The sequence below is a fragment of the Balearica regulorum genome, chromosome 10, assembly GCF_011004875.1.
Source record: "Balearica regulorum gibbericeps isolate bBalReg1 chromosome 10, bBalReg1.pri, whole genome shotgun sequence".
Lineage (NCBI taxonomy): Eukaryota > Metazoa > Chordata > Aves > Gruiformes > Gruidae > Balearica > Balearica regulorum.
This window is the reverse complement of record NC_046193.1, coordinates 6,963,456-6,985,266: the sequence shown is the minus strand read 5'-3', so window position 1 is coordinate 6,985,266 and position 21,811 is coordinate 6,963,456. Positions and strand designations below refer to the sequence as shown.

The 21,811-nt window shown below is 46.6% G+C and overlaps 1 protein-coding gene across 1 annotated transcript in view; it reads right to left on the bottom strand.

Annotated features, from left to right (window-relative positions):
- Window positions 1-348: 348 nt before the first annotated feature.
- The window catches only part of NT5DC2 (5'-nucleotidase domain containing 2), a 28,728-nt gene continuing 7,265 nt past the window's right edge, over window positions 349-21,811 (bottom strand). The window contains exons 2-14 of the mRNA XM_075761890.1: window positions 21,417-21,601; window positions 20,540-20,614; window positions 18,560-18,615; window positions 16,720-16,813; window positions 12,832-12,960; window positions 9,540-9,600; window positions 8,792-8,894; window positions 8,207-8,308; window positions 6,502-6,583; window positions 2,079-2,165; window positions 1,509-1,649; window positions 1,212-1,276; window positions 349-714 (exon numbers count right to left, since the gene is read on the bottom strand). Coding sequence (XP_075618005.1) covers window positions 453-714; window positions 1,212-1,276; window positions 1,509-1,649; window positions 2,079-2,165; window positions 6,502-6,583; window positions 8,207-8,308; window positions 8,792-8,894; window positions 9,540-9,600; window positions 12,832-12,960; window positions 16,720-16,813; window positions 18,560-18,615; window positions 20,540-20,614; window positions 21,417-21,601 — 1,442 coding nt within the window. The 3' untranslated portion in view covers window positions 349-452. The remainder of the gene's footprint in view (window positions 715-1,211; window positions 1,277-1,508; window positions 1,650-2,078; window positions 2,166-6,501; window positions 6,584-8,206; window positions 8,309-8,791; window positions 8,895-9,539; window positions 9,601-12,831; window positions 12,961-16,719; window positions 16,814-18,559; window positions 18,616-20,539; window positions 20,615-21,416; window positions 21,602-21,811) is intronic.

Genomic DNA, 21,811 nt, shown 5'->3' with positions numbered 1-21,811 from the left:
CCCGAGGCTACGGGGGCAGCTACAGACCTGGCACACCTTGTCACACCTCACGTGGGCGTCTGTGTTGCACTCACCAAGCACTGGAGGCTCAGGCCATTTCTGAGCCACTTCTCTGGGCACAGAGCAGGGAGCGGCAGTTTCTCACCCCAGCACTGGCTCTCCATCATCTCACCTACTCCTACAGAGGACTCCCTGTGGCTCACTTATGGTCCAGAACAAGCACTCATCCTCTGTCCAGCCTGCAAAGCACCTCAGGGAAAGGGATGGAGCCAGTGAAGGGGGGGGAACACGACAAAACAAACAAAAAAAAACCCCACCCAACCAAAACATACCATCTACACACATACATAAGTGTCAAACGCCCTTTAGTGGTAGACAGAGGTGCTGCTGGCCGAGCAGCCCGGCCCCACGTACAGAGTCGCACTGTGCTGTTGCCCAGAGTACCTGGCCCTTCACCGGATATGCACCATCTCCTCCAGGAAGGGGGTTTTCATGCAGCCTGTGCAGAGCTGATCCATCCAGAGCGGAGCCTCATGCTGCAGAGGGGTGCGCCGGGGGTAGAAAGTGAAATTCACGTCATAGTTCAGCAGGCAGCTGATAGAGGCCATGTAGATATCAGAGAACCGCACTAGGCGGCGAGAAAAGTACGTGGGGTTGTGGAAGGTGCGGAAGATGCTTCCAAACTGGGGATTGAACAGGTTCTTCGTCAGTGACCTGAGAGGAAAGAGATGGTGCTCTAGATAAGAGGCCAGGGTCCCACATTCCTTCTCCAATCCCTTAGCCCTGCGCCATCCCACTCCCAAAAGACATTCTACGATCACCTCGAGTACCTTCCCACTTAGGCTGCGATACAGACCAGCCCCTATGCAGTGAAAGTGTGATGAATATTCACCGCACTCTTACTCTTCCTTGTCACCATACCTGTAATGGGCAGGGAGTCATCCCCAGTGCCAGGAGCTGCAGTGACCCCCCCCCCAGCACAGGGTCACACACACACACACCCCCCCCCCCACCCCCTTCCAGCTTCAAACCCACCCAACCTCCCAAGCCGCAGGGCTGCACTGCTGCATCTCCTCCCAGATGAGGGGCACCAGGGACAACGACAGGCCAACAACTGCAGCACCACTGTCCTGAAACCAGGTTACAAAACAGACCCAATGTAGGCCTGGAAGCCCCCAAGAGACTTCACGGGTGAGGAGGCCAATGCTCACCTGATCTCCTGCCGCTCTTTCATCCACTCCAGCAATACTTGCTTCGATTCTGCATCCTGATACATCTGCAAAGCCAACAGCAGCAAGCACCACATTGCATCAGTCCTGTAGTCCACACCTCAGCTCCCCCCCACTTTCCACTGTAACTCACAAATCCACGAGTCCACCACACCAGGACAATGAGATATTTTTGAGAACGTAAGCAAAATGGTACGTCCCCCAATTCCCACACTAAGCCCAAAACGCAGACACCGAAGGCAGCGTATTACCCTTCCTGCTCAGACAGGCGCTGTTTACCTGCATTCTCTCTAGCAGCCCTGTCAGAGCCTGCTGCCAGGTCAGGGAGTGCATGTACTGCTCTGTGTTTATGATCCGAATCTCCGTCTCCAGTTCAGGAACAATGGCTCCAGTCCTCCAGCCGTGACGCAGCATGAGGTCCTAGAGGTCGGGGTGAAAAAAACCAACCAAGAATTCAACATAAAGACTGAAAGCCAAACACAACCCTGTTTCCTAGAAGAGTGGTCTGTTCCCATTACAGGTTCTCAGGGGACCTTGGATGCCTGTCTCCTGGCCCCCAGCTGTGTGAAGCACCTGGAAACATTGACTTCACACAAACTGCGCTCAGGTTCACAGACCAGCAGAGGAGCCCTTTCTCCACTGCGTGATTCTGCCTGACAGCAGAGTGGGGGACGCTTATGTGTCCTATGTGTGCCCCGAAAGCTGCAGCCTGCAGAGCACCCAGCGCAGCATACCAGAAACCTGAGCTCCCCAAGCAGGGCCTTGCCTTATGCTCTAACACAGCTGCAACCACAACAGTCAGACAGACTTGCTCCCACCTCACTGGAGAGCAAAGACCTTTTCACTCACCGCAAGATCGCTGTACAGATGGTCGCCAAAGTAGAGCACTTTGGACCCACGCCAGCCTGTCAGCCTCAGAAAATCAAAGAGATTACCCTGCAGAGCAGAGAGAGAAACATGGTTACAGGCCAAATGCCTCCATCCTCACCACATGCAGATGTGAGCACTCTCACGAGATGTCGACCTGCTCGCTCCCCCACCATCCAAATCCAGAGGTTTTTGTCCTTCCCCATTTTATTTCACTTTCTTCCCACATGATAGCCCCCCCTGTACACCCTTCAGCTTTTCTTAGGCTACCAAAAGAGGCAGAAACTCTTCCAAACTCAATAGATAATTCAGGGGAAGTTCTGTGGTCTAGGGCATAGCAAGTCAAGAGGACTACACAGACTAAAAAAGGCAACAAAAAGAGGCAGTTTAGAGGGCAAAAGTGAAAGACACCTAAATTAGAAAAGCCTGAGCGATGGACAGAAAGAACCCCAGGTGTTCTTGGTTTAGAAGTTGTTGGGCTCGGGTGATAATGATTTTGCCTCACAGAGTGCATCAGAGGTGAGGTGAGCACCATCATGCAAGGCTTTTGGAGTCAGGAGCACTTGAGGCTGTTCTCACATCACTGACCACCATCCCAACCCAAAAAAAAAGATTAACACCACCCACGCGTTCACAGAAATTGCTTAACCAAGCCAAAAAGCCAGGCAGCTTGGGCAGATTCACAGCTAAGTAAAACAAACCAAACCCCAAAGCACCAGCTAAAGCACAGCACAGAGCAGCTTTCAAGTCTTTCCAAACATCTGTCTGCACACAGAGGAGACTTCAGGGACCTCCCTGCCATCTCCATGCAAGTTTTCCACATGAGTCACAATGGAAACAAAACCCACTTGGAAAGGAAAAGGCCCCATCAACACCAGCAGACCAGACCGTGCCAGCACAAGCCATCAATGCAAACCTGCACTCGGCAGCGATCTCTCCAGCCAGTCTCCAGTGCCAGGAAAGAGCTAGCATGCCTACCCAACAGCACCGGCCCGGGCAGAAAACCCCCAAACACAAGCCAGCTCCCACAAAAGCCTGCAGCCTGTGTGTGGCCACTGGCAGCATGCTGTATGCACTGAAAAGGATGCCCAGAACCAGGGTGCCAGCCCTCCCATTGCTACAGTATCACCAGAGCTGTGCAGACTTCCCTCAACTGCATGGAAACATGGCCAGGAGGCCTCTGCATTTCTTGGACATGACATTGCTGCTGCTTGCTTGAGGGTGGCTGAGGAAGCCACTGGCAGAACAGGAAAATGGAACACAGCCTTGGGAAGAGGATGATCCTTTTGCTGTGCTCTGGTCACCTCAAAAAGCAGTGGACCTGACAACCAGGAAACTTGTGCTTGGACTTCCACTGAGCCACAGACCTGTTATGTGGCCTCCAGGAGCCAGGTGTCCCCCTCCTCGCCCCCTGAGATCACAGACTAGGGGAGGAATGGGAGTACATACATGACACAAACAGAAAACACCACATCTATCAGAAAGGAGGGACTAGAGAGCCATCACTTGAACGTCCCCGTCCTCAGTGCAATACATGGACCCCTGAGGTCCCATTTGTAGGAGATACCCACAGCACAACCACCATACAGCTGTGCTTCAGGAGGCAGCAACAAGTCAGCTCAGAGGCCTCTAGCGATGTCACCAGCACAGCAAGGTCCACGGCCACTACCACTTGCCAGAAAAAAGCATATTGTGGCACCCCAAGAAACCAAAAATTATGGGGACAAGGTGGACTACAACCAGGATACACACTCTGTCACATCCCAAGAACCACAGTTAGGCAACAACCTTGATGCAGTCGGATGAACATCCTGGTGGGGGAGGACTGGAAAGGACCCCAAAATCCCACCCATCCCTCCTTCCTCCCTCAGCTTTTCCATTCCCCAGTGCACTATTCATTTAGGTGAGCAACCTGTGGCCACAGGAGGTGGATGGTCAAGAGCAGGGTTTAATTCAGCAATAAACCCTGTGCCTGAGGTGCATCTTTTCTTCTGAGGGAGCTGCTAACCCACGGGGAGAGAGACTCTGCATGAGCTCTACTTGTGTGTTCCCAACCCCTAGCTCTTGGCAGGGGATGGGGACACTTTTGACAGACCCACCGGCCAGGCCAGAGGCTTCCCAACAGCAATACTCAAGGACATGACCTACTTTTCTATCACAGGTCAGGTCCCAGCTACTTGACCGCAATCTCACTAACAGCTTCTTCCCGTGGGATTGGACAGCTCACATAATCAAGAACAAACTGTCCTAAAGCTAGAGGCAACTTGTTCTCAGGGGACAGACCAGCTGCAAGGAGAACACCCCAAGGCAGCAAGTTCACCAGAGTAACAGCCTGGTCAGATATGCTTCTCCTTCAGGAAGGGGAGAGAGACGGAAGCCAGGCTTTGTACCCTATCTGATCACCCTTGTTTCTCTATTCCCTCCTCCACAAGTCCACTTTTTCCAACCTTATGGAGGATGATTTGGAGCGAGTTGTGGAAGATCTCTGCATACACATCAGATTGCAGAGAGCTCTGCCTTCTTACCCTGAACTACCACACTCTTGGGACCCCGTCCAGGACAAGAGTTTCAGGACCAGGACATCAGAAGACGTGTAAATTGTATGAGGTTCAACAAGGCTCAGTGCCGGGTCCTGCACTTGGGTCACAACAACAACCCCAGGCAACACTACAGGCTTGGGGCAGAGTGGCTGGAAAGCTGCCCAGTGGAAAAGGACCTGGGGGCGTTATTGACAGCTGGCTGAACATGAGCCAGCAGTGTGCCCAGGTGGCCAAGAAGGCCAACAGCATCCTGGCTTGTATCAGAAATAGTGTGACCAGCAGGACTCGGGCAGTGATTGTCCCCCTGTACTCAGCACTGGTGAGGCCGCACCTCAAGTACCGAGTTCAGTTTTGGGCCCCTCACTACAAGAAAGACATTGAGGTGCTGTAGTGTGTCCAAAGAACGGCAACGAAGCTGGTGAAGGGTGTAGAGCACAAGTCTGATGAGGAGCAGCTGAGGGAACTGGGGTTGTTTAGCCTGGAGAAAAGGAGGCTGAGGGGAAACCTTATCATTCTCTACAGCTACCTGAAAGGAGGTTGTAGCCAGTGAGTGTGGGTCTCTTCTCCCAATTAACAAGCGGTAGGACAAGAGGAAATGGCCTGAAGTTGCACCAGGGGGGGTTTAGATTGGATATTAGGAAAAAATTCTTCACCAAAAGGGTTGCCAAGCACTGGAATGGGCTCCCCAGGGAAGTGGTCGAGTCACCCTCCCTGGAGGTATTTACAACACGCATAGATGTAGTGCTAGTATGGTTTAGTGGTGGATTTGGCAGTGCTAGGTTAACAGTTGGACTCAATGATCTTAAAGGTCTTTTCCAACCAAAATGATTCTATGATTCTAAGAGCCAGGGAAAAACTGCATTATCGGCCACACTGGACAATGTCAGAACAGAGCTCCTAGGGTGAAGGTTTCATTGTACACTGGGGCAGGGGGCATTCACTGACCCCTGCTACACGTGAAGAGGATGTTTCCCTACTACCCCTCCTCACACAAACAGGGCAGCAACAGGGAAAAACATCCTGGCAGAGATAACCCAGCACAGGCCCTCCTGGGCAGAAAGGCAAGCACCCAAAACCTTAACTTAACTGGCCCTGCTCTGCCTTTTCTCCCCTTGTCTCTGTCCCTCCATCTCTAATGCAAAGCCCCGTTGAGCTGGGTGGCATACATCACTCCTGTCACACACCTTTCTGCAGCGTGACCTACACGAAGCTGGGTAAGAAACTGTTTCAGAGCTGCAGACAAAAAGTTTTCCTACCAGGCAGCTCTGTTATACCTTATTTCAGCTCTGCCTCCTGCAACTGCAAAAAGCTGTGATTGCCAGGAGAGTAGTCTTTTCTACATCTGGCTCAAAGCGTCTCTCACCATTCTCAGAGGTCAGTTTATCGCATGCTGACAGGCAACACAGGCCTTGGCAGGGCTTTCTGACAGAGGAAAAAACCCTTTATTCAAATGCTTACATCCCAGCAGAAGCTGAAAGACTTTTCAGAGGCATGCAAATCGCAAGGCTACTGCTCCACAACATGCTGAAAGCATTCAGAGAGGGGGCCTGTGTCCTGCTGGGCTAGCAAGAGCTGTCTGCATGTGGGCAGAGGGCATGTCTTGCTGCCACCAGCCAGCGCAGCCACAGAGCCTAGAGTGTGTCTTCTTACAACTGCCCTCTATCTATCAGGCGTTTTTTTCAAGGACTTCCATTTTTTACTTTTCAAACATCCACAAGTGACCTATAGAAGAACCCATCATTTTCCCCGACCCTGACTAAGCAGATTTTCCTGTTTTCCAGTGACTTCCAGAACTGCAGGTGTCTTACAAGTCCCCACCATTTCAGACTCTGGCTTCATGCCCCTTATGCACCTGTTCACTTTACCTCTTTGTAGATCTTTCCTTTCTCCAGCTGGTTTATTTTGTCCCACTGCAGTGAGCCTTTATCATCCAGTTTTCGAAAAGGTCTGGAAAAAAAGGGGGGAAACGTCAACTTCTTTTGATTTTTGGCGATTGTTACCCAGCAACCACAACATTTGAATCAGAAAACCTGTTTACCTATGTAACAACTAATAAAAGCTCTACGTGAGAAGTGACCTTCTGGGCCTTCTGCTTTATTTTCTCAGGGGAAGAAAAAGTGCAAGAGGGAAATATCTTTTCAAAACGCTTCCATTGACTGTAACCATTTCATGCCAATACCCCTAACAACTCTTCTTGCTTTTCAGATACAGAGAAGAGGGAAAAAAAATAAAGACTCCCTCTGGAATGCTAAGGCCAAGAATGCTTTGCCATGAAACACTTTGTGTCCTGTTCGAGTCTGGCTATGCCCCAGCCCAACAGAGACCATGGAATGTCTTAATAGGATAAAACAGTCTGCAGAGTGGATGGAAAGCAGTCTCCGTGTTGATCTCGGCAGCTGACCCGAGCTGGCTCCTGTTCCTGAGGGTTTGCCTGGTTACCTTCCACTTGGACAGAAGAAGCAAAACAAGGCTTAAATTACTTGACTCCCATGAACATTCATGCTCGATGGGAACATTGCTCCCTCTTGGGACAGGAGCTGCAAACTGTGAACTCTGGGATCAAAAGCCCTGGTGCAAACAGAGCACAATCTCATCCAGAAGTACTGTCTGATCCTGAGCTGCCACAGGGCAGAAGGAATCCAGCCTCCTACCATGAACTCTACAGCCCACCTGGGCAAGGGGCTCCTCAACCATGAATGGTCTCCAGCGCACACCTGCATTTTCCCTCAGAGAAAACACTCCACAGTTCTCTACAGCTCACTATCAGGAGGTTCCCCTTATAAAGCCATTTTGTAGGCTTACTTCTGTTTATGCTAGTGGCCTGGGAAATGGGGGAAGAAAATACTTAAAGAGGAAAGAACAGACCTCTCCCTCAAGGGCAGTCATTCCTGGTCAGTCGTAAGTTGAGGCAACAAAGCAGACACAAGTTCCCAAAGCAAATAATCCAAAGAGCAAAGTGAGGACAGCAGCTTGCCTATCAACTAGTCCCTTGGCAGCTCCTAAACGACCACAAAACCCAGCCGCCACGTACAAAGGCTTCCAGAGCTGCCAATTACCAAACAGCATGTATCCAGTAACTAAAGGGGGAAAAAAAACAAAACCAAAACCAAAACAAACAAAAAAACCCCCAAACCACACAGATATTTGCTGTGGGGAACAGGAAAAGGAAAGATTTTGGCACACACTCAAGTCCTGGAGCCAAGAAATGGCCAGTTCTCATACACACCATTCTCCTCTTTTCTTTCTAAATATTTAAGTACATTATTACCACTAAAAATCTAAGTTAAGTCCAGACCATGACAAAACTAATGTGGCTTAATGCAGCCAATTTAGAAAAATGCTTTCTGCTTGGCACTACCCATTCTATCCACTTATTCCCAGACAGGTCAGTTTTCATCTCCTCAGAGAATACGTGAGAGGGCAGCAGCAGGCTGGATGCCTACTGGACCTAGATTATGCTTAGAAAACCACTACTCTTTTGGCAGGTAAAAGGAGCCATTTACGCCAGGGAAGGGGGCCCAAAACCTGAGGCCCACAGGCAGCAGTGCAGTATTGCCCCAGGACACGTACTTCCGCCGATCAGTGAAGAAATTTGGCTTGCCGGCTTGCACAATGACCAAGTCGAATAAGTCCCGCCAGTTCTTGCCAACCATGTGTTTCATTCCTTTGTCCCTAAGGGCAAAGGAACAGAAAAGTTAACAGATCCAGTATTCTTTTTCACCCAACACTGCATTTTTACAACAGTCTGTCCTAAATTTACTCTCAGTAACAGAGAAGAAAGCCCCAAGGCTGTCTCATTGCATGAAGTATTGATGTAGCACTTTGACTGTTTCAAGCTGTCTCAACCTTTCTCCTGTATCGTGGAAAGTCCAGAGAAGTCTGTGATGCGGCAAAAGCTGCTAGAGGTAATCTGAAGTGGCCACTCTGTAACGCTGTGGCCAGCCACAGCATCATATCTTCTTCAAAAAGTGAGAGTCAATGATGTAGAGAGCTGTGGGGTGCAACATTCACCACAACTGGTTCCCAGAGAGCAGTCTCATGACTATTGCCACAAAAGCCTCTAGCATACAACTTTCAGATGCTCACAGGAGAGACCACACTGCACAGCTTTTGCTGTGCCATGGTGACCCATCGATGTGCAATAACGGTACTCACACAAAGCTAAAGGGACTGTTTGTAATGAGGAAGAGTTTCTTCTTGTGGTTCACCAGTCGGTTTAGCACAGCATAGATTTCATCCCCGTGCAGAATATACTGTTCTATATCGGAATAAAACAGACATCATCAATCAAAAATTTTGGCATAAGTCATGACCACATTTCTTTATAAACAAAACCAAACCTAGTCCCTAGACCATGGGGTTGCAAAAGGCCAGAATTAGATCCACCTCAGGCAGGCAGGCAGTGAACCACCATGGCAACAAAACGGCCTTCCTCATCCTCATCCATCTCATCTAAAGGGAAGAGAAAGACTGAGGAACTGAAAAGGCTGGCGAAAAAGAGGGTTGATACCAAACTGTCACAATGGACAGGCACAGCCACTCCAGGCCATGTTGCTACCAGGACCTTTCTTTCCCCAGAATGACCAGGAAGCCCTTCCAGGTGGTGCCTTTGCATGTTCACATCATGCCAAGGCCCATCAGCTCTCGCTTACAAGCTGAAGGAAAACAGAAACACGAGCAATGAGGTAGCTGTTTCCTCCATTAAAACAGATCCTCCACCTGACCCTAAATACCACTTGGTTTTTAATGCCACTCTACCCCTCAGCTGCCTTTAGGCATGCCACAATCATTTCATTAAGTTCTTTGTCCTCCTCACTCCTGTGACAGCATGTAGGGCCTACACAGTCATCACAGAACATGACACATCAAAATGGATTTGGCACCAGAGCTCCATTTAACTCACCCAGATCTTTTTCAATCCATTCGTACATCACTCCTTTCACATGTACATCTCTAATAGCATCCTAAAGAAAAGGACAGGGAGAAAAGGTTCAGTTTTACATATGGCATTCCCATTTCCCAGCGAGCAAACCTACTGCCACCACTGAGGACCAATACAGTAATGACACATCCTCTCTTCTTGCTGAATGAACAAAAGCTACATTAATGCTAAGCAGATGACCTTGTACAGCCAGGCTCACCAACATACCAAGAAGAACACCATGGTGGCTAGGTCAACTGATGCACAATAAGGCGAAGAACCTCAAAAACGCCCCATGAAAGCACAACTTCCTTCCTGCTCCTGGAAACTAGCATATGTTAACACACTTTTACCCAAGGCAATCAAAACCATTTACTGCCCCAAAACTGCCACTAGCTGGCTTTTCTTCCTCCCTGTGTCTGTAGAAGCTCTGCCAAACATGACTCAAAGGATGGGAGCGTGGCCGAGGTGAACAGCAGCAGAGGTGAACATCTGTGATTCCAAAATGCTCCTCACAAGCCAAGGAGGGCTACAGCTCCTAGCCCTGGATGGCCAGTGGGCACAGGCAGAGCAGAAGCTTCCACTGGGAGGGTAAGGGATTTTTGCCAAAATAGAGCTGCCCGGGATGCAAGTTAAAAGAGTTATTGTGAAGGGCATCCAAATATCCTCTATTTTCCAGGCCAGAGGCCAAGATGCAAGACATTTTTCGACACACCCAACTGAGATTCTTCCCAAGTCTCCATCCAGTGAGATATGCCAGATACACAAAACCATTTCCAGAGGAGCAACACATTTTGCAGTGTATGCACATGCAAATGCTTGTTTTAATGGTACTGCTTTCATCCCTGACAGTTTAGAGAGGTAAACATGCCTTTCCCCAGGATCCTCAAATCCCTGTGACACTTCGTGAGCTCCTTCGGGAGTTGCCCTTTCACACTGGATTCCCACTCTCGCCACTGACATTGCTCCAGTGACACTTGCACACAACACCACACAGTCACCTGGTCTCACGGCAGTGCTGGCGAAACCAGCTCATCACCCCAAAAATCATTTCCTTCCAAGCGGAGAGAGAACCAGAATTTACAACTTAGGTGGGAGACAATGAAGGCGGCGGCTTTACCTCTTCAAAACAGAGTTTCAGGGGTCTCTTTCTACCATGTGGATTTGAACGGTAAAAAGGCAGAGGTCACATCTCATTCACCAAGAGACTGCCTTATTGGAAAGAAACGGATCAAAAAGCAAGAGGACTAACAAGAAAACAACTTTCTCTTGACCAGCACTGGCACTAAAAGCAGGCAACACTTTGGATTTGTGTCAAAATTACCTTTGCACAGCAGAAAGAGATTCCAGTGTGCTCCTTCCTTAAAACCCTGCCCCCCAAAAAGAAAAAAAAATAGAAGAAAAAAAAAAAAAGAAGAACTATAAGGTTCCTGCAGGTAAAATCTTGGTAGCCTGGGAAGGTGTCAAACAGGGCTCAGAAACTCCTCCAAAGGAAAGCAGGGTAAACTGTAGTTCTTACTCTCAAATACAAAGCCACCAAACTGGTGTGATGGGACTACTCGATTTACATGTCAGCTTCAACCCTTATCATTGCCTCAGGGTCTGCCCTTTTGACTCAGTGCACTGTCTCTAGCACTCAACCTGCTTCCAAACAGACAGATTACCGCTAAGAATTACAGAAGAGTGTCAGGTTTAGACATGTCTTAACTCACTGTGAGCCTGCATTGTAATAACAGTTGGGGCTATGCGAGTCCTCTCGGACACCTGTCTGTGTAGGCACAGAAGGATCTCTGGGCTCACGTCCACAAACCATTGCTTTACACTTGCACTCCGATACTGCAAAGCGATAACTTTTGCTAAAAAATTTGTTTATCCTCATTGTACAGCAAAAAGCAAGAATTCTTCTGGTGACAGCACAGGACAGTCCCCAACTTTTCAGTATAGATTTCAGGCATTGGCACAGATTTTCTGTTGGAGGTCTCTTCTCTGCCTACCTCTGTCACTCCTCAGGAATGACCACATCCCTCAGCAAAGGATGCAAAGACAAATGCCAGGATGAGCACTCAAGAGTTTTGGGCCTTGAGCACACCATTTGCCCTGTATTGAGTAGGTATTAGGCTGTGGCAACCACCCACCTGCTCTCAAGATTTCAATTAGGAACGCATCCATTTTGACCTCAAAAGAAGGTTCAGAAGACACTCTTGACAAAGGCCTCGGGAGTCAAGTGTATCCCCTTTTTCCCACCCCAAGAGCGAAAACAACTACAACAACTAACACTCTAGAAATATGTTAAGGTTTGTGGGAAACTGGCTGGTAAGCTCTTATCGAGCACTAACAGAAGGTCAGAACGTAAGCTGTAATCCTTGGCTGCAGCAAAGCTGACAGCATGGATCCTTATCACAAAAGCAGCACCACAGATGCAGAGCTCCATTTCGCTGACAAGAAGACTGAACAGCGTATGTATGGGCTGCTAGCAGTGGATGAGCATAAGATTCCCACAAGGTACAAATCAAAAACCCCTCTCCATGGAAAAAGGCATGTGATAAGGCTTGGCTATCAAGGAAGATGGATCATCTGTCAACACAAGTCACCAAGAGCAGCAATCTCAAGCACTTACATCTTGCCTACAACATTAACTAAGAAGTCAAACAGTACCCCCTAACAACGCTGATGATCCAATGCAGCCTTTTCAAATGTCAGGAGTGAAGCTGGAGGGCACAGTTAGCACCTTGGAGTAACTGGCTCTTGAATGTTAGTCACCCACTGGAAAGCACCCCGAAAGGATCAGACTACTCTGTAGCTGCAAAGGGAAGGGGTGGACTCTCAGAGCAGGCAAGGGCAGGTGTTTCACAACAATCGTTCTATAAGGCAAACTGTTTGGTACACCGTCAGACCGAGCCTCTTTGAAAAATGAAATATTAACAAGAAAACAGAGCTTAAAAGTCTGCAGAACCAGAAAACATTTACACAAGCTTTGTGACATATTTCCCATGGAAGGGCCTTCAACCTAACCAGCCTGGGCACTTCTGCAAGAGATAACGTACAGCAACACCAACTCTGTAGTACAGACGGAAACCTAACATGTTCTGAAAAACACAGCTTTGAATATTCCCTAGTGATGCTTTAACCTAAAGGGGCGACAACACTGTCATATTAGGCTACTCACTGACAGCCCCTTAAGTTTGGGTAGTGCAGAAGTCACTGGTGCTAACAAGCCTAAGAGCTCACAATTCTGATGTGGTATGAGCTATGGGGCAGTTGACATTTTACTTACGGATATATCCTTGTAAAGATGCACCTGGTCAAACTCAATACCATGAGTTATGAAGTAGTCAATGACTGAAGAGAGCAGCGTCATTTCAGGAAGAGAAAAAATGTCCATAAACTGCTTAAGTGATGGACCCTGGAAAGCAAATAATGAAAGAGACACATTAAACAAAAAATACTTGGGGGGGGGGGGGGGGGGGGGGGGGGGGGGAATTAAAGCCAACAAACAAACTCATATGACCCAGTACTATCTGGAATACATTTCAGGCTAACAAAAAGAAAGGCTAATGTGGAAAGTCCCAGCCACTCAGCAAGTAGCCCTCTCTTTTCAATCAAACCACTAACGTAATGCATTAACACTTGACAAGAGAGAGGTTTCTCCTTCACAGAAATCATTAAACAAAGCCAGCATCATTAACACCATGGGGTGAAGGTGGAGGAAGTGGGGAGTCATTCCTAGACACTAACTTTTATTTCAACCCCATGCCCTCTGCTTCCCACCCGGCCTCTTGGCATTACCACAGGTGCCAAGAGACAACGATGGCCCTTGCTGGAGGTGCCCCATTGCTCGTCTAAACCAGGCTGTGACATTGGACACATGGGTACCACAGCAGCTCTAACCACATCGCAGAGAGGTTTCACACAGCAATGCAAGAATCACTCCAACAAGCAGTTTGTCAATGCCTGCCTGTCCTTGACTTGCTACAGAAAACCCAGAGTGGGCACAAAGAAGAAGAAAAATACCTTTGGCCCACCCAGCAGTCAAGTGAAAAGGGACAATTAAATTCTGCCCAAGGAATAACTCAGCTTGCATTAGGCAAGGTTGCAATTCTTCCTTACATTTGCTATTTTTGTTGCCGATCAATCACAAACCTATCAGCAGGTCGACAGCCAACTTTGGCTCCAGAGAGGCCTTCCAATAAAATAAAGCTTGTTTATTCAGTATGTACCACCTGTGCAGAGGACTATGGTGAGTCTCACTAGCAAGCTGAACCTGAAATCAGTTTTTCCATCTTTCATCGCTGAAGTGTCAGATCAGCCAAGGGAACCATTACTAAGGTCTTGTACACGAAAAGCAATTTGGGACGTACACGGACCTCTCCACGAACCCAGTCACCAGAGATGTCCTGGCAATCCAGTCGCATCATGCCTGTGCATGTGAGCTTTGAGCAATCCATGACTGACCATTGCAAAGTTGCAACTCCCTAGGGTAATACTGGTCCACATCAGAAGGCATTTATTATAGCTATGTGACAGACAGACATGAAAGCAGCATCTTAAAGATCACAGAAGTTACACATGGTGGAAGCTGACAGAGGGCACGTGCGGCCTAATGGCAAACGTGTCCCACTGTCACATCAAGATGTAACAACAGTAATATCTCCAATACCTCCCATTTAGTCTGGTCTTATAAGAGTAGAACAAGAGACTAGCACTGTGTTTGCAGCACTATCTAAAGGCAATATTGGGACAACACAAATTAGGGTCAAGAAAGAAGACCCAAAAGGGCAAAGGAATATCAAACAGCATTTTGCCTGAGGTCTGTTACCAAAAAATGCTTGTGATTAAAAGCTATGTTGGTATGCTGAGGGTTATACAATTTCTATCCATCCAGCACAGGACAATTTGACCTACAGCAGAACAGAACACAAATAACACCCTCTGGTTTGGGCCATAAAACGTATGTGGTGGTGCTGCTTAGCGATACTTGCTGAATCCTTTCAATAGACTTTTGTCCATTTTGATGTGTGGTTGCTAAGGGAACTTTTCTCCCAGTAGCAAACCCAAAATTTCCTGAAAATATCTCCCACCTTTTGTTCCTGTTCAGGGCTTCTGGGAAAGAAGCAAGAGGGACACAGACAGGCAGTTCCCACTGAAATCACTAGCTATGGGATTTAGCAGAGGGTGGCAGAACAATGACCTGTCCCATCAAGACCTTAAACATAGAGGAGACAGTTAAATGTTCAATGTTAAGAGCAAAGACTTATCTTGTAGGTAGTCAACTTGATTTTATTTTTGTGCCTTATGCCATCATCCTACAAGACAAGTCCAGCCTCCCCTCCTCCCTAGTAGCCTCAACCTCATATTCACAAAAGTCAGGATGAAGACTGGAGCACAGTTTTACAAAGAATGCTACATATGCTTTTTCTACAACACGCATAAGTTCCCCACCTTCAGTAAAGGCCAGCACTAGTCCTGCCAGCAAAAGCCACACTAGTTGCATTGTCTAACCTTGGGCAAGATCTGTGCCTACCTACTGCAGGTGTTGGGATGCCAGTAGCTGTCCACACACTCTTGCCAACAGAGGATCAAGAAAACCCTTAAGAGACAGTATTTACACACTTCACCTACATCAGTCTCATTTGTCTTATGCCTTGTTGCCTGGAATCACTGACCTGGCAGACTTGCCTATTACCCATACAGGTAGCAACATCAGCACGGCAGACTAAGGAATACAAGATCAAAGATCCCTGCTAAAGCCACACTCCACACCAATTGCACTGCACCTCCTCACACCAGCAGTCATCTTAACCCAGATGCCTTCCCACTAACGTGTTCGTGGCACAGGCTGAGCAGACATTGCTGGGTGCAAATGTAATTAGTTGTATATACTTTTGTTCTCTTTGGAATCCATCTATTAGTTTATGGATTTCATTACATTATTAGGAGAGGAGATTCACCTCTTCGGAAAGAATAAGCTGCTATCCCTACCTCTGTGGTCAATGTTATACCAAGTTTTTCAACACTAACTACAGGAAAGAAGACAACCCCTGGTACGTACAAAGCAGCACAGAAAGGCACCTTGGCATGAGCACCTGGTCCTACAAAAACCCACAGCTCGAAACAGATTTCATGTTTACAATTATTTAAAAAGAAAGGTGAAATCATCTCAAGCTTGCCTGGAGTGAGGAGAGTTGCACAGCAAGAGGCTAATCGAGTGCAGTTTATAGACAGATATCAAATTCTAAACAGAAACATCCTATTTCAAAGCTGGAAACAAGACTGAGCCATAAACAGAGCAATACTTATCCAGAAAGCAACCACTCAGATTAATTGTTCCCAAGAGAGAGAAAGAAATTAAAAAACAACCATGCTGGAGACTTCACACAGCAGATTCAGAGAGGTATTACCAGAGGAAGCCTGCCCTTCTCCTTCCAGCTTCCCCTAAGGCAAGTGAACTAATAAAAGGCAAGAAACAAAGTAGTTCTGGGTGAAAGGGATGTGAACTGCCCCGCTTGTCCACTGCACCACACTAGACACTGGAGGAAGAAAAATCTCTCCTTTCTCTAGTTCAGGCAACCAAAGGATTTCTACAGCTCCTATGGATGGAATTTCAGTACTTTACCGTAACAGTAAGCTTTTCTGCCTAAGAAACACCCCCAACACTCATGGATGGCAGTCCTAAGAATAGCATCCACCGAGTAGGTCTGAAGAGGTGTGGAGGGGGGATCCCATTCATTAAGAAAAAAACTCCTACCCAAAACCAAAGAGAGAAAGGGATTGCAAGCACCCTGCTGCTGCTACACACACATACCCCCTCCCACACAACTCACTGCAAACACCGTCACTGCAGGCTACCCTGGTAGCTTGGGAGCTACATTTGGCCAAGGAACAAGCAGGAAACATCTCCCTATCAGTCTCCAGAGCCATTCAGCTCCAGGCCAATAGCCCTGGTGTTTAGGAATTCTTCGCAAATGGCTTTCACATGCTAAACTGCTAAATAACCTCTGGGGCAAATTCCCACTAGAACAAAAACACACACTGCAGCTCACTAGGGATTGAGCCTTTTGGAGTCCAAGGGAGGCTGGAGTCATTTACGTGCTCATACAATTCACTCTCTTTTCCTAGCTGTTCAAAGAGCTGCTGCATCATAGCAGTAAAGGGCTTACAGTACCTTGCCATAGAAGTCACTCATCTGGTACAGGGGGATGTGCTGCGTACCACCGTAGAGTTCGATTACCTCTTCGTCAGGCACTGGTTTGAGCCCTCTAGACACAAAATAACAGAAATAGTTTGTCAATAATCACTAGTCTGCACAGAGTTACAAACTGCAGAGAAAGAGAAGGTGGGACAAACAGGTTCCTTTCGAAAACTCACAAATTTCTCTTGCACAAAAGAGCTAGCCAGAGAGACTGACAGCTCCATGGTTTCTTAAGATTCACATAAAATCTTTCAGGAGACATTCTTCAGATACCTTGTTTGCTCCTTCAAGTTAATTGAGGGGCTTTATCCACATTCCAGCAGAGAGTTCAGAGGCTTCTCTCTCTATGCTGTCAATCTGCTGATGGGACTGCTGGAGTAAACCGGCCCCTCGACCTGACTTTGGCAGCACTGGGTAACTGTAGGTTTGAAGAGGTTGTTTCTACGAGGTGTATCACCATTAAATGCAAAGGTGTAAGAAAAGAGCTTTCTGAAAATGGGATTTCCTTCCTATTCAGTTTACCTAAGCAAAACAAGTTCTTCACTAAGACCATTCAATAGAGATAGCTGTTTGTCCCCAAAACATCATAATCACAGGTGAGCTGTACCTTTAGTGAACATGAGGTTATCTGACTGCTGCCTCTTGCACAATTTTTGATGGCTGTTAACTCAAGCAGTCAGCAACTTTCCCTTTCTCCTTTCCTATTCAATCATGGAACAGCCTCTGAGAAGTCAAAAGTTGTTGCAGTTGTGCTCAAAAGCAAAGGACAGTTTAGGAAAAGGACACTTAAAGAAGCATAGTTACAAATGGATAATAGGGAAAAAAGTTTAAATGTGTTTTAGCTAAAAATCTCTTGAGGAAGCTGAAGTGAAATACAGGGTAGTACCAACCCCTCCTTCCCAATCCCCCAAAAGCTAGCATTCAAAGAAGCCAATTCTCTCTGATTATGAAACTCCCTTCTTAATATTCTTAGAGTGTTTACTGTAACTGAAGCTTAACAGCAAAAGGGCAGAGTTCAAGAAAAGAAAACATTGGTTTCCATGCTCAGGAAATACAACACAGATTTACAGGAGTTTTGCTACCAATATCTATGAATTACTACTTCTTACACATCAAGCCCACTCCACTTTGGGGCAAGTCTCCAGTCTCACAACTTTTTGGAGAAAAGTTTGCTCTGCACTGTTTCAGCCACTTATTCCAAAGCACACTCAGCTCTCCTTGGAAAACAAGAGAAGAGAAGGAAAAATAGAACAACCTTGGCCTTAAGGCCCTGATTCTGATGCATCATTTCTTTATTGACGTCTGTACTGCTTTAAGATTTTATTTGCACATCCAAACCACTCTCCTCTTAGCTTTGTGACAAGGCACAGCAGACCACTGCTGGGATATACAGGCCTGTCTTCTCCAGGCAAGAGCGTATGTGGGCCACACACAGAGGAGTCCTTTCCTAGTTGCACTGTTTGCTCACTGACATTAGCCCAGATATGCTGTAGCTGCAACTCAGACATCGTGCAGGGTACGTGACCAGATGCATCATTAACCATTACACAAAGCTCCAGGTCTTTCCACCCACACTTGGCTTGAAATGCTTGAGAAAAATAACTCCCTGCAATTATATGCCAGGTAAGCCCTCGAAGCAAGTGCAAACAGGATAAGCCAGATGCGACTGTGCTCTGCTCAGAAAAAAAAAAAAAAAACCCAACAAAAAACCCAAACCAAAAACCACCCAATATGCCATGAACATATAGTCAGGTTTAGTAATCCACCTTTGCATATATGGGCATTTAGAAAATAATTTTCAGAACTGACTGACCTATATGCCGTCCCCAGCTGGACATAATGGAAAGCATCGATCTTCATCAGAAGACTCTGTGATAAGGGATAAATATTTACTGTTAGAATTGGGTAGGTTTGCACTGAAACCTTATTTAAGTTTCAATTTCCACAGAAATTATATTTAGAAAATAAAATTCAATATAAACATCCCACATCTACGTATTTTAGGCTGCACTTATTCCCCAGGCACTTTTAAACACACTTATTCATACAGTGACTTTTTATCGGCCTCTATGGCAAAAAGATCATCTTTCTATGAGCTGAAACACCACTGTCTGTTATGCTCCAGAGTTTGTGGACAGGGATGCAGTTGAAAAACAAAGAGAACAATGTTTCTGTGCCTCAGTCAGTCTCTTCTTATCTCCCTTCCAAAAGCACACACATTCCAAAGGAGCTTTGTGTGCACAAGAGATCTCTTTCTCCTCACGTTTATCTTAAGCAGAACTAAGTGGGCAAGTTTTGGTTTAGAGCGCAGCTTTGCTCAGTTGTTTTCTCTACACAAGAGCTCTCCCCTCCACCACTTCTCCCTCTCCCCAACAGACATATAAGCAAAGATGTTCACAAGCACACCAGACTGGTAACATCAGAGCTTTCTTTGCATTTTTTTGTACCAGACTCCTCTATTCATGCGTCATCCCTTCTCCTCCATCCATCATTCTGAAGCCATAACACAAGTTCTCAGGGCATGGAAAGTAGCCTCACACTAAACCTGCATTGCTTTGCAACTTGAGTGAGGACACAGCATCAAATTATTTGTGCTGTTTCTACCACAGTGCAAGGTAATTGATTCCTTGAGCATTCACAACCTTCAGGTACCTTCTTTTATCAGGATACCATATCAGTGCAGCTTGTTACACTGTGGGCAGACTTCCCACTAATTTGTGAGGAGTGTAGACAAACATGCTGAAAGACTTAGACAGGCACTACCCAGTTTTTCATGTGTTTTGCAAACTCTGATCCTGAGAAAAGAGAGTTCTCACCTTCTACTCAAAGGGCGCTTCACTTGGCTAGGCTAGTCACTTCTGTGTTGCTCTGATGTATCAGCCAGAGATTTAAACAGAGAAAGAAACTTCAGTTTCTCACAGATCTACTTCCTACTTTGTAAAGTCAGAGGCATGAGTGGTCTGCTGCCATGCTGTCACGGCAGTTAGGACAAAAGACACAGGAAAACTCTATATTGTTTTTTCCTCATTCTCTTTTGTTGACACTGATGGAGAACAGCACACACACTCCAGCCTGTACTGCCTGCTTCCCTGAATTTGCTCAAAGCTCAACATAAGAAAAGCTACTACAGTGAAGCAACTTTCTCTGCTGTGCTTCCACCTGACTGCCCGGCTGCATCACAGCAGCATTACACCACTGGGCATCAGGCTTTCAGGGAATCCTTCCAAAATACTGAAAAGGGTTAAAGCTAATGCTTGCACTTTGCTTGCCTGTGCTTCTAAGAAGCATGCATCTCAAGTAGCTTGGATCTTTTTCCAAGCAGTCCTATTATTCGGGGTGGGGGGCGGGGAAGGCTTCCTAAAGCATTCTCTGACAAGTCATTTCTATTATTAGAGTAAGACATAATGCCTCTGCTCCTGGCAAGTACTTGTAGATGCAAGATTGAGGTTTGTTTAAATTTCCTGAAAGACAGAAACGATCATGCAAACAAGACGAGTTTTCTATTAATTAGCTTGTCAAATTAATTGACTTTTAAATTGACAAGGCTGTTTACCAGAGGTCTTTGCTAGAATGTCCCATTCTGCTAGAGGCTATGTGAACACAAAAGACATCTTTCCCTTGGAAAGTTTATAAGCAGGAAGAACCCAGGCAGTGAAAAGCACAGCCACCCGGACTATGTATTTCACTGATCGTTTGGTGATCGATGTTATTGTAAGCAATGACAAAGTATTTCCACTAAAAACAGAATGGAAGAGAAGACAGAGCCCAGGAGACTGAACTTTGTACAGCTTACCTTTTGTACATCATAGTGAAGTCCACGTATGGCAAACCCTGGAATGTAGTCATACTTCGCAAGCCCTTCTGGATACTGGGAAGACAGACAGTGACATGGTTAGAGGCATAAGCATTGGGTTATCAACAAAATTATTTCACCTGTTGAGCTGGCTTAGCCCTGCCTGTGTCTCACCCCAGGCATAAACTGACCAAGGAACAGGTGCACTTAATTTTGCCCCTTCAACAAAGAAAGCAGATGAATGGAGAAAGACATAAATGATCAGGATCCCCAAAATTAGTTTCTCTCATGTAAAGGACATTAGTGAAAATGTAACAGATTCACTCAGGCAGTGAGGACACTTCTAGTAAGCTCCATTCAATCCATGTATTTGGTACAGCAATGGCACTGCAGAGCCCCTCTAAAAAGAGAGACATGACAAGAAGAAAATGCACAGGCTAGTCACCTATTGCAAACAGGGTGTCTGTTACTGGACACACTATACAGCCTCATCCACACTGACTTGCACATGTCAAGTCCTGTACAGCTTCAGTGGTGGCTCACGGTTCGTGTTTATCCACCATGTGTACCTCGAACCAGCAATTCTGTAGGCATTATTTCCATGGTTATGTAAAACAGACCAGACCTTTCTAGACTAAGGTTCCTCTTCCATATTTATAAAACTTCAGGAATGTAGAGCATGGTAAATTGTCTCAAAGGGAATTAATTCCACACAGATACAAAACTTTCTGCAATCAACGATTGTGAAACATGAAATTTATCTCAATAAAACAAGTAAATGACACATGCACACAATGAGGCATTTTGCAAGCAAGTCTGGGGCGTTGCAAAGACAGCAGTAAGCTTAGTTGAGTGGAAATTCTTAGCACATCATTACCTTGAATTGTTCTATTAGGATGTCTCTGGCAGTGTTGAAAATCATAGAGTGTAGTAAATTCGAATACTGAGCTAATGTGTAATCATAGTCAAAGCCATATATCTCAACATCTCCCAGGCTGATCTCGTTGTTAGCGTAGATAGCGGCTGGGTTGAGGAGATTGCAGACTCCTGGTGGGAGGAGATCTAAGAGAAGGGAAAGGGGAGAGGTTAGAGAAACTGAGAGGATCACCGAAATTTCAACTTTTCATTGTGGACCTGACAGCAGCTGGAAGTACCACACAGCAGCAGCAGAGGAGCGCAGTGCTGCTGTCAAAAGCTGCTGCCGTTAACCCACTTAAATAATCCTCCCCATGAAAAAACACACTGCGAAACCTCTGGCTGTGTTTGGTGATG